At 40.1% G+C, this 12,053-nt stretch overlaps 1 protein-coding gene across 1 annotated transcript in view; it reads left to right on the top strand.

Moving 5' to 3' along the window:
• The first annotated feature begins 5,245 nt into the window (after positions 1–5,245).
• lrrc75bb (leucine rich repeat containing 75Bb) overlaps positions 5,246–12,053 on the top strand; it is a 32,881-nt gene continuing 26,073 nt past the window's right edge. The window contains exons 1-2 of the mRNA XM_031278108.2: positions 5,246–5,766; positions 11,647–11,775. Coding sequence (XP_031133968.1) covers positions 5,485–5,766; positions 11,647–11,775 — 411 coding nt within the window. The 5' untranslated portion in view covers positions 5,246–5,484. The remainder of the gene's footprint in view (positions 5,767–11,646; positions 11,776–12,053) is intronic.

The raw sequence follows: 12,053 nt of genomic DNA, 5'->3' as shown, positions 1-12,053 counted from the left end.
ACAGGTAGTAAAACTAGACAAGACAAGGGAGAATAACAGACAAAATCAAAATAAAACAGGAAACAGAAATATAAACAACCACAACAGAATACACAATAAAAACAGGAAAACCGAAACATACACAATCAACAGAATGATAAACAATCAAAACAGGAGAACAAACATACACAATCACAAAACAGGAGAACAGAAACATACACAATCACAACAGTATGTTCCTTATTTCTTCCTTTAGAGTCAGTGTGTCACTGTTACCACTGACTAACCAGATCCATGATATGCACTGCCATGTTTGTCTTTTTCTTCTACATCATTTTGTCCCTTTCTTCTTCTCTTGTAAACAAAATTACTTTGGGTATACAGTATAAAGAATGCATGTCAGAGTCTGATAATATACAACACATCTGTGCTCTGCTGTGCTGGTGCTCTGGCAATCAACAGGCTGTAAATCAATTATTTAGCTGGAGGCCAATCCGAACCACTGAAACACCTCAACAGAGATGTATGAGCCCTACTTTTAGCTTGACACTGTAGGACCACCTCACCCCTTCACCATGAAGAGTGAAAGTAAGAGACAAAGTCAGTCACAGTTATTCTCACATGATTCACCTTGAGTTTAAAGGTTGTAAACTCATAAACCACAGAGTGACCCTGGTATTCCTCACGCAGAGCGAAGCAGGTCAGAGGGAGAATGAGCAGCCCAGGACATAACACTAAATATCATGAAATATTCCTTCTTCAACGTACTGAACATCTGCTCCTTGAGTGTCCTTCTGGCTATCAACCATGACACCTCATGTGCCAAACATCCCAGAATTCACTGCAATTTAGACAGACAAAGGGGAAAGATAAAAGGGCAGGTGTACAGTACACAGTGGCAGCTCACAGAGAGTTGCTTTTAATATGCTCTTGTGTGTCTCGCTTTACAAGGCGCCCCTATCAGCAGGACGACATCATTTGTATGTGCCTTTCAAAACCGTTACAAACACGTTTTCTGATTGGACAATGCTATGGTTGAGGTTTGGTTAGATTAAGGCACAAAAACAACTTGGTCAGGAAAAGAGCATGCTTTGTGTTAAAATAACTACTTGTTAAGGTTGGGGTGTGATGGCCTCACCTGCTGTCAGCTGGTTCAGCCCTCCTGCACACACCTTACTTTTCTTTACAGTTTACATTATAGTTCATTTTCTCCTCATTGAGTTGGCCGAACTTTGGACCTCATGCAGTTTAGAGATTTTAGTTCTTTAGACTACAGTATATTAGTTTGCTGATGCTTTTGTCTAGGTTAATTGCTAATTTATTATTATGTTAATTTCTAACTCTGACCCTGCTTTGTTTTATTTGTAGTTTAGTATTAGTTGTCTTTGTGTTACCCCTTTGTTTCATAAATTGTCTGATCAGCCATTATACATGAAATCCAGACAGAGCCAGTGTGAGCCATTAGACTTTAGTACCAGCATGATGGGGATGCATTAATCGCTGCTAGACGACTATATTCCTCTCTTCTCCAGCATAAAGTTCCCTGTTTTCATGGCTTTGCATTTAGGCTGGGAGGTGATACAACTTATTACACTCATCCCTCGGGGGGTTGTTTTGGTGATGTAAGAGTTTATACCCACTGTTATATTATACAAGGCTGACAGTGGATTAGATTTTGAAAGCTTGGACCCTAACTTATCTCTCATACTCACTGACCAGAAAGACACTGATGCCCGATGCTTTTAGTTGGCAAGATGCACCTGTGTCAGTGACAGTAAATGCAGTTTAGAGGTTGAAGTATGTAGCGATACAATCCCCAAGTCTCACTGTGTAAATTATCTCACAGCCCCTCTGATGTCAACGTTCCGTTCCCTGGAGAAAATTCTCACATTTCTTTCCCATTTTCTGTTGGTTTCATGAATGAATGTGCAAATCAAGCCGATAAATGTTAAGTTATCCAGGTCGTGGTGGGATATCACTATATACTATACTATATACCCACAACGATGGGAATTATAACTCACGCATAGTTTTGCACACTGTCATTTTTTTTAAATCGGAGGCAAGTGAATTAAAGAATGCGGTCGCTATTGATGGTAGCTTGGCTACTTAAAATTGCAGGTTTGTGCAGGAAGTCCCGTGTCGCACAAGTGACGGTTCTCTCTGACCAATCAGTGAACTGCAGTGTTTAAAAAAGTACCAGGTACCAGGTACAAATCCACAACTTTTGCTAAAGGAAAACCAAGAAAGGGGAGTAGAGGCGAGTAGAGCCGTACCATGCAGTGGAAAAGCAGCATTATACATCACTGCAGCAGGGTGAGCAGTTGATTACAGGAGGTCATGAAAAATTTGATTTTCAGCTGCTAGGTACAGATAGTTGCTCTTAAAATCCAATTGAAATGAAATTGCTTTTTGTTTGTTTTTGTTTTTGTCTGCTGTAGTGTGCGTATATGCTCTTTAAGTTAGATGTCATGTTTTTGCCTTTGAGATAAAAATCTGAAATCAAAATTGAAAAAATTTATTTTCATATTTTTGGGTTTCATCATGGTCAAACATCTCGGATTGCCAGACCTATCTCCACAGTGCTGTGAAGTAAGGTCTGGCTACACCACGGATACATTCTACAGTAGGAGGAAAAAAACGTGTTGGGTTGTTTGCATTTCCTTTAACCAATCACAATCTTCTTGGGCGGTGCTAACTCCGGACACAGCGACAGTGCCTCTGCAAAATAGTCTCGGGAAGGAACTTGTTTAGGTGGAACATATGCACCCCGCAAAAGAATACGCCACATACAATATTAAATGAAGTTAACTGTTCACACAATACAGTAACATGAGCTATTTAAATTAGTTGGATACATGGTTAAAAGTAATTTGCTCCTACCAGTGTATTGCAGTGTGTACTTCATCCATAGCAATCCCTGCCCATCGGTCCCAAAATGTCCCATTAGAGAGTAAATGCCGTAAACATATTATTTGTAGATCTTTACAATTATTCCCTGAAAGAACCAAGCAGGTCTGCCCAATTGCACAATGCAATTTTTTTTCAAAGCCATGTTTAGCGTGTAGCTTGCTAGCTCAGAGTTTGTTGTTGTTTCCCGAAGCGGACAGAGTTTGAGAATGGAAAAACACAGATGGCGGGAGAAGTCGGATGTCAGGCTTTATCCTGGAAATGTATTTCTGTTGATCCAGATGAGTCAAACACCAACACACCCCTCCATCCACTTGGAGGAAAAGAAGAATTTCTCATAATTCACCAAAGCCCCCTTTTTCTTCCTTTTAACAATTAAAACTTATTAGTGATTATTATTTATGACTGCAAAAAGGATTGACTAAAAGTGATTTTACTGGGACTTCAAAAGAGTGACATTAGGCTGAAAAGCAGTGTTTTGTGCCCTCTCTGGTTGACGTTTCAAGTCTGAAATCACTGTAAGCAGTGTGCTCTGTTGTTGTGCTCTGTGGTTGTAACCACACCTAACAGTGAAGTCACTGTGTACGGATGTCACCCTGGGCCTGGAGTACACTTCTACATCACTGCAACAGGTAGAGAAGTTAAACCAGCGGATGTCAGCTACCGGTTTGTTGCTTTTTAAAGATGCTAATCCATTTCTCGTTCTGCTACTCAAACTTACAGGTCATGTTTCTCAGTATTCGATTAAATGTCTACAGCCCATCTGTCTGGGCTTGATCAATATTGTTCCTTATTTAATGGACACCCAACAGTTTAGCTAATGCATAGTTATGCATAGTATATGCAGACTGTTATGCAATTTAAACAGGGGAGTTTTACTATTAATACTCAGCATCAGCAGACTACAGCTACATCTACAGTTGTGTTCAAAATAATTGCAGTCCAACATCACTTACCTCATAAATCAATTTTTTTGGTAGAAGTGATATTTCTACATGGCAAATAATTTACTAGTAAGTGTTGTAGAGTCATAGAAAACAAACAGACCCAACAGTCATGACGTGCATGCTGCTCATTCTGTGTAATTGAATCTGTAATTGAAAGGGGCATGTTCAAAATAATAGCAGTGTTGTGTTCAAGTAGTGAGGTGATTGATTCTGTGAAGAAACAGGTGTCAATTATGGCCCATATTTAAGGAAAGGACACATTGACTGGCCAAAGGAGAAATGGGGCAACATTCTGTGGACTGATGAGAGCAAACTGATGTGTCTCTTTTTGGGTCTAGGGGCCGCAGACAGTTTGTCTGACAACCCCCATGCACTGAATTCCAGCCACAGTACACTGTGAAGACAGTAAAGCATGGTGGTGCAAAAATCATGTTAATGGGATGTTTCTCATACTGTGGTGTTGGTGTTGGGCCTGTTTATCACATACCAGGGATCATGGATCAGTTTCAATACAACAAAATACTTGAATAGGTTATGTTGCCTTCTGCTGAAGAGGAAATGCCTTTGAAATGGGTCTTTCAACAAGACAATGACCCAAAACACACCAGTAAGCGAGCAAAGTCTTGGTTCCAGATGAACAAGATTGACGTTATGGAGTGGCCAGCCCAATCCCCAGACCTCAATCCCATAGAAAACTTGTGGGGTGACATCAAAAATGCTGTTTCTGAGGCAAAACCCAGTAATGCAGAGGAATTGTGGAATGTAGTTCAATTGTCCTGGGCTGGAATACCTGTTCACAGGTGCCAGAAGTTGGTCGACTCCATGCAACACAGATGTGAAGCAGTTCTCAGAAATAATGGTTATGCAACTAAATATTAGTGCAGTGATTCAAAGTAAAGCAAATCCTTGAGTAATTTAATATAAATTTAAAATAAAGTTTGTAAAGAAAAATGCAAATACTGCTATTTTTTTGAACAGCCTAATATTCCTTTTTCTTCACTTTCTGTAAAGGTATAACACAAACTCGATCAATTTTGGTCATGTTTTGATTTGGAATTGAATGTGCAGTGTTCCCAATGCATTGATATTATGGAATTAAAAGCTATTCTAAGGATTTTGAGCATTATTCACTTTTTTAAACACACTGCTATTATTCTGAACACAACTGTATATCTATTCATCACATTTTCCAGTATACTAGATTAATATTGTTATAAGACCCTACATTATAATAACACAGGATTAAACAAGTCTACTTTCTCTGATTGACTCAGAGTCAAATAAACAACCTGTGCGTGATGATGTGGGGTCCGGTAAGAAAACTGAGCTCAGTTTCCGACATGGCTCTCACTGGATGTGCCGAGCATCACGATCTGATTGGCTGAAGAGCGCACCAGCTCTGAGTAAAGCAAAGGATGCCAGAGTGCTCATAGGCAGTGCATGGACGGATGCAAGCAGAGGGACGACGGCGAGACTGGGCACGTTGTTATTATTGTTATGTTGATTATGATGCTTCACAGTTCAGGGTAGCCTTGAAACTTTGAAACATAGGCAATTACAGAGGGGAAGCAAGTTAGGCTAAGTGTGATGTTTTGGCTGCATGTTGTAAAATCCATCTTACCACCACCGATACATCCTCTCAGGAGTGATGGGTTCTAAGTTGACCAGACAGAGAAGTCTCGATTTTGAAACAAAAGTGTCCAAGAGAAGACACCAGAGGAATGACTGCCCGGGAGAGAGCGAGAGAAGTGGCGGCAGAGACTTCTTGTTTACCTCCTTGATGCTCAAGTCCGACAAGCTCCCGGGTATGCTGCGGAAAACCAACCACAGCCCATATGTCAGACGGGTGGCTTGGATCCGAGAAATCCAGAGGCTTCTTCGGGAGCAGAAGATGGAGCAAGCAGCCGAAGTGCTCAAACTGCTGAGAAAGGTAAAGGGCTGACATTATTTTGATCATGAATGCGATGAGTTTGTCATTAGTCTACTTTATTCTGACGTTGTTATTAAAGGGAGAAACGTGGTTTAATTGTAGCAGTAAGTAGGGGCAAAAAAGTTTGCTTATATTCACGAGTTAAAATACATTTAATTTTGTATCTGCAAGTCATACATTGATTTTTATATTTAAAGCAAGTTTATAGGGTAGCCTAATCTAAGTGCAGATGCATGCAACTATGTAGTCTATATTACAACAGCAGTTTATTCAGTTGCTGTGTCCTTATTTCAATAAATCTGACATGTTTGACAAAACATGTCATATATACACATATATCCAGCAAAAGCCCTGCTAGATTTCAACTGATGGAACTCATTGAGGAAAATCCCACCTTTCATGGAGCATGTGTATCTGCAGGTGTCAGTGTGTTAATCTTTATTTTAAAGTTAAAGTCAAGTTTAATTATTTACTTTTTGCAAGTTCTCATAAATGCTTCCCAAATAGGAAGCCTTACTGACATAGACGCTGTACTCTGTCGCTTTCATTTAATAATCCTGAGGGAAAAAGAAACACGTATAATGAGACGCTGGTTTAAATCAACCACCTGTTTCCTCTGAAGGGCTAGGAAGTTCAGCTTGTTCATGTTCTGAATATCCAACATAAGTTTGTTGTTGTTTCCCAAAGCGGACAGAGTTTGAGAACAGAAAAACACAGATGGCAGGAGATGAGGGGCACTCGCCGGATGTCAGGCGTTATCCTGGAAATGTATTTCTGTTGATCCAGACAAGTCAAACACCAACACACCCCTCCATCCACTTGGAGGAAAAGAAGAATTTCTCATAATTCACCAAAGCCCCCTTTTTCTTCCTTTTAACAATTAAAACTTATTATTGATTATTATTTATGACTGCAAAAAGGATTGACTAAAAGTGATTTTACTGGGACTTCAAAAGAGTGACATTAGGCTGAAAAGCAGTGTTTTGTGCCCTCTCTGGTTGACGTTTCAAGTCTGAAATCACTGTAAGCAGACGAGACGCTGGTTTAAATCAACCACCTGTTTCCTCTGAACGGCTAGGAAGTTCAGCTTGTTCATGTTCTGAATATCCAATCAGCTCCAAACAACACAGAACACTGAGTGTATTATATGTTCACCCTTTAAATACACCAAAACCAATAAAGACACAAATGAAGGTAACAAGGTCTTTTTTATGGTTAAGGCTACAAAAGAAAAGATTAAGTAAATAACATAAATTAATGGTAAATCATATCATTTCTCTTTTTCTGCCATTGTTCACTGTTTCCTGCGTGGAGGCTTGAAATATACACAAGAGAGAATTTTAAATATCTAAATTCACATAAAAAGAAGCACTCAGCTTTATACAAACTCAGTTGATACTCACTAGTGTGGTATTGTTAAATAGCTCTAATCTCTCCACTATTGCACGGAATTGTGCAAACACTTCTTTGTTGTTAGCGCCATAGCCCCCAAGTATAGGTACAGTATGTTTATTTCTTGCATTTGAGTCTCATCTGTTACACTTTCCCATGTAACACCTTCCCTGGTTTAATCCTTACTTTCTAAAGACTTATCCAAACTAGAGAGAGGAAAAAAGAAGAAATAGTTTTAGAGCTCAGCTGAAGCTTTTCACTGCCTTCTGGTAGCTGTGCATTGATCAAAGGAGAACCATTTTGAAGTTCAGACAAAATCAGTTCTGATCAAGAGGGCCCCATGTCATGCAAACTCCCTGCCCATCTGTACGGTGCTGTAGAATAAATTACATAGTGCATGTGTGCAGATTAAAGCAGGAAACAATGCTGAGGAGAATCTACGGGTGTCTGAGAAGTCTGAATTGAAGACAAATTTGGAGGTATCTTCTGCTCTGCCCAGAATCTGTCCCTGTCCCTGTTTGTGAAAGCAGTCCTAAAGTCGGTCAAATTAAAAATCAATTGCTGACATTAGGAAAAACTAAGAGATAAAAACAAGAAAGTGTACATTTTATACCTAAAAAGATTGTAAAGATCAACATGTACATTTGTTGGTCGTGACCAGTGGCAGCTTTCTCCATAGCTCGGCATTTAAACTGCTCACGAAGCACGTATACGTTCTCCATCACTCACTGATCTGTAGCCAGAGCGCTGCTACTGCTGCATGTCGTTGGGGCGGAAGCCAAGTGTCTGACTAACATTACTTCAAGACGGTGGGGAAAAAACAACTGGCGGTAGATCTCCTGTTGTTGTTCTTCCAGCTGCAAAGCAGCTTTTCCTCCTGCAACGGATGGATTTAGAGATAATCACCTTGAGATGATGGATGCTGGAACACATTTCTTTCGCAAAGAGGAAGTCATTACAAAGAACAACCAATAACACCGGCCCCCACGCTCTAGCTGCATCGCAGATCTGCCTTCTGGGCCATTAAGTTAATTAGTTTGGGATCTTCTACATATTCAGTAGTAAATAAAAAGAATCAGCACATACTCATGTCAATTACGCTCTACAATATGCACACTGAGTAACCAATGTGCAGCGATGGAGAGGACACCAATTAAGGTGTTCTCTGTACTGTATGAAGACCATTATGAAGTCTGAGGTTAGATGGCACAACACACATATTTAATTTGTTTATTTTGTTCAACTTAAATGCATCAATACAAAACTGCTCTTCAGATTTTGGTACCTCTGTGATCATATTATTATTCATCCAATAATACACACTTAAGGTAGGAATATGTATGTTTGTTTATACTTGTTAACGCTTGTTTTGCACAGATATAACGTGTTAATTAGTGAGCTTTGGAAAGAGCCAGGTTAGCTGTTTCCAGCCTTTCTGCTAAGCTAAGCTAACCTACTGGCTGTTGCTTCATATTTCAGCCTGGTCTCACAGAAGTCCGTGAAATGATCACAAACTATTAACACCGCATTACGTGGTGGTGGCACGGAATGTGTGAAAATTCCGTGTGGCCACCACGGAAAACAATGGCAATATAAAGTCAATGAGAAGATGACGTAGCATTAGGAGCGACTACGGTAGCGAGTAGTATGAAAGCCTGAAAATCTGTGTAGGGAGGTTGGTTGGGGTGGTGGATGGGTCAAATAACACAGGACTTTCACCCAGGAGACCGGGGATCGTGTCCTGCGTGTCATGTTTCCTAAACCCAACCATAACCGTCCCGTTCTTCTTTTCCTAAACCCAACCGTCCCACGTCCCATTATTGTTTTCCTAAACCCAACCGTCCCATTGTTGTCCCGCGTGTCATGGAAACGTAAGCCCACCCACGACCTTTTCCTTAACTTAAAGGGCCGTGTTCATTTCACGGAATTTTTCCGTGGGCCCATCACGGAATTTTCAGCGATCCGTGTTCATTTCACGGAATTCTTCCGCGGGCTCATCATGGAATTTTTTGCGATTCCGTGAAACTGCCACAGATTTTGAGTTAAGGGGCCATGTTCATTTCATGGAATTCTGTGAGATCAGGTTGCATATTTACAGCACAGACATGAGAGTGGTATCAATCATCCTATCTAACTCTCAGCAATAATGGGAATACGTTTATTTCCCCTAATGTCAAACTATTCCTTTAAATAAGATGAGCTTCTGGTATACTTCTCACAACCTGAGATCATTTGAAAAAGTGTTTGGCCCTTGACTCATGTGGCCGGTAGCTACAGCATTAATATCATAGGAATCTGGTGAAAATGAATGCACTGGAGTGAACATTGAAGACTCACTTTGTAGATAGTGGATTATTTCAATAAAATACTGATTCATTTAGATTGGAAAATTGGATAGAAGTACAATGTGTATTGAAAGTTCCTCTTCATTTAAGGGACAGATTGTTAATGTGAATGTAGCAATATAAGCAAACCTGTTAAGTACAGTATCTCACAGTGTTCCTGTTAGAGTGCACAAGAAGAAACTATTTCTGTCACATTTGACTGAGTTGATATATTGACTTCATCCTAAACTTGTCAGATATCCTTGCCAAAGCATAGTTGCTGCTGGCCAGGCATTTTTGAATCTTCAGCTTTTCAGTACTTTCTCGCGTCACAAGATGCTGTTTTTAATGTATACCTTTTACTTTAATATGATTGCATAAAAGGTCACAACATCTTGTTAATCCAGGAAAGAACATGTATTCCTTGTATTCCATGTATAAAAGTTAAAAAAAGGAAAACTGGACACCTGACAGCTTTGACATGTTTCTTACACTGAAGCAGAACACTGTGGGACTGGATTTGTCAAACTGCAATATATTTAATTGGATTCTACTGAACTGCATGTGTGGGGTGATGTTCTGCGGTTCGAAGCTCGTCGTTTTATCCAGACTTTTTTGTGACGAGGCAGAAGTCAGATTAGATATGCAGCTTTGACGAGGACATTTGTAGTCGGATCTGAGGGCACGCAGGCATGTACACAGGCATCCTGTCAGTGACAAATAGGAAAATATTTCATGCTTTTATGATTAGGAATCAGTCAAATTAATCCACTGGATCAGTATGTGTATTTAAATCGAGAATTCCCCTCATATCTGATGCTGCAGCTGCACTACTCACCTCATCATAAAATAATCTTCAAATTCCTCTGTGCCTCCATTTATGGACACATGTTGTACCCTCAGTCTGTGCTAAATGAGGTTTATTGAAGGGAGGGCTGGTCTGGAGGATAGTCCAGCGTCAGGGAATCCCACAGAGCTTCGCTGTAATAAATCAACTCAAAAGCTGGAGGAGGAGAAAATGCTGATGGGAGTTTTCCTCTTTGCTTCCACTGTGCCTGTAAGTGTTATGGCTGTCAGAGCGTATACAGCATGTTTTACACAGCTTCCACCTCAGGCCTGCTATTTGAAAAGCTTTTCAGTTCATATAGAGCTGATAGTCTTTCCTCTTTAGCTCCACAGCTTCTAGTTGTATAGTTTACAACAGGATGGTGGTCCAGTGAAACATGTTTGTTAGTCAGTAGCAGCAGTTATGTCACTGGTATAACAGCTTGTATGAGTAGAGCAAATCGTCTTTTAACAGTTGTTATAGATTAGGAGAGAAATGCAGCTTTAAAAGAAGAGATTTCCTTTGACTTTCTTTCCTCCTATTCCCAACCTTTCATCTTATATTCATTTTGTTTTATCTGCTCAGTTTCACGTCTTCCCTGCTGATTGTTGTTGTTGGTATCTTCTCCGAAAAGGTGGTGGATGCCGCATTCTGGTGAGGCTCAAACACCGAGTGTTAACGACATGTCAGCACACGTCGAGGTGTTACCTGAAGATCCAACATATTTACATTCTCACTGCAAAAGGTTTTATTGAACTTCACATCACACAATCTTTAACTTATGAATGCTGAAGATTGAAGGTAGAGAGCGGAAGTGCATTTAACTGGGATCAAAAAGTATTTTCCTCAGACAGTTTAGAGTTGTGTTTTGTGAGAATGATAAAAGGTTGATGGGCCGAAACTACAAGTGAAACCTACAAATGCGATAAGAGCAACCAGAAACTAGTATAGCAATAATAATATTTGAAGAGAGACCACACAACTTTTATCTTAATCTTTACCCCCAATGTCCCCCACACACAAATACATGCACATAGACACTCTTCCCGCCCCTAATCAACTGCACTGGGTGGAACGCACAACTCCAATAGCAAAAACCAGCCAAAATAGCCAAATCAGCTTGCAGTGTGATAAGAGGGCAAGATGAAAGGGGATGATGAACAAAGCTCATAAACATTGACTCTATTTTCATTAAACTATCCATGAAATGTCACTTGAATATTAAATTAAGTGTGGCTCAAACATGTCTCTTTCAATCGCATTCATTTCTGAGTGTCTACACTGTTAGTTTTAGTAAGAGTTAACCAAAACGCTTTGCTCTCTCTTCTTTTCTCTCAGGATTTGGGACTCCAGGGAACGTCACTCAATGACATTTTGTATAAGAACGCAGCTTTTCTCAACCTGGTGGACCCCATATCTCATGAGCTGCTGCTCAGTCTCGCCCGGGACCTGCAGTGTCCAAAAAGGGTGAGAATCCAGTATGATCCAGTTTGTTTTAAACTGTTACATTCAGAAATTATGAAAAAGAACTTCTACAGACGTCACATTAATTAAACGGGCCAAGGTCTACAATTGTAAACAAAGGAGAGGCAAGCTGCAGCATGTCCACATTTATTAGCCACGCCTAAGTGCATGTGCATATTTGTTGTCATGCTGTTGTGACAACAATTGACTGTCAGTTTTCTTTGTCCAAACACAACTACAGAAGATTAAACAAGCAATTATACTTCAGGTGTTAGCATGGA

Source organism: Sander lucioperca, chromosome 1 (assembly GCF_008315115.2).
Source record: "Sander lucioperca isolate FBNREF2018 chromosome 1, SLUC_FBN_1.2, whole genome shotgun sequence".
Classification (NCBI taxonomy): Eukaryota; Metazoa; Chordata; class Actinopteri; order Perciformes; family Percidae; genus Sander; species Sander lucioperca.
This window is presented reverse-complemented; position numbering and strand designations above follow the sequence as displayed.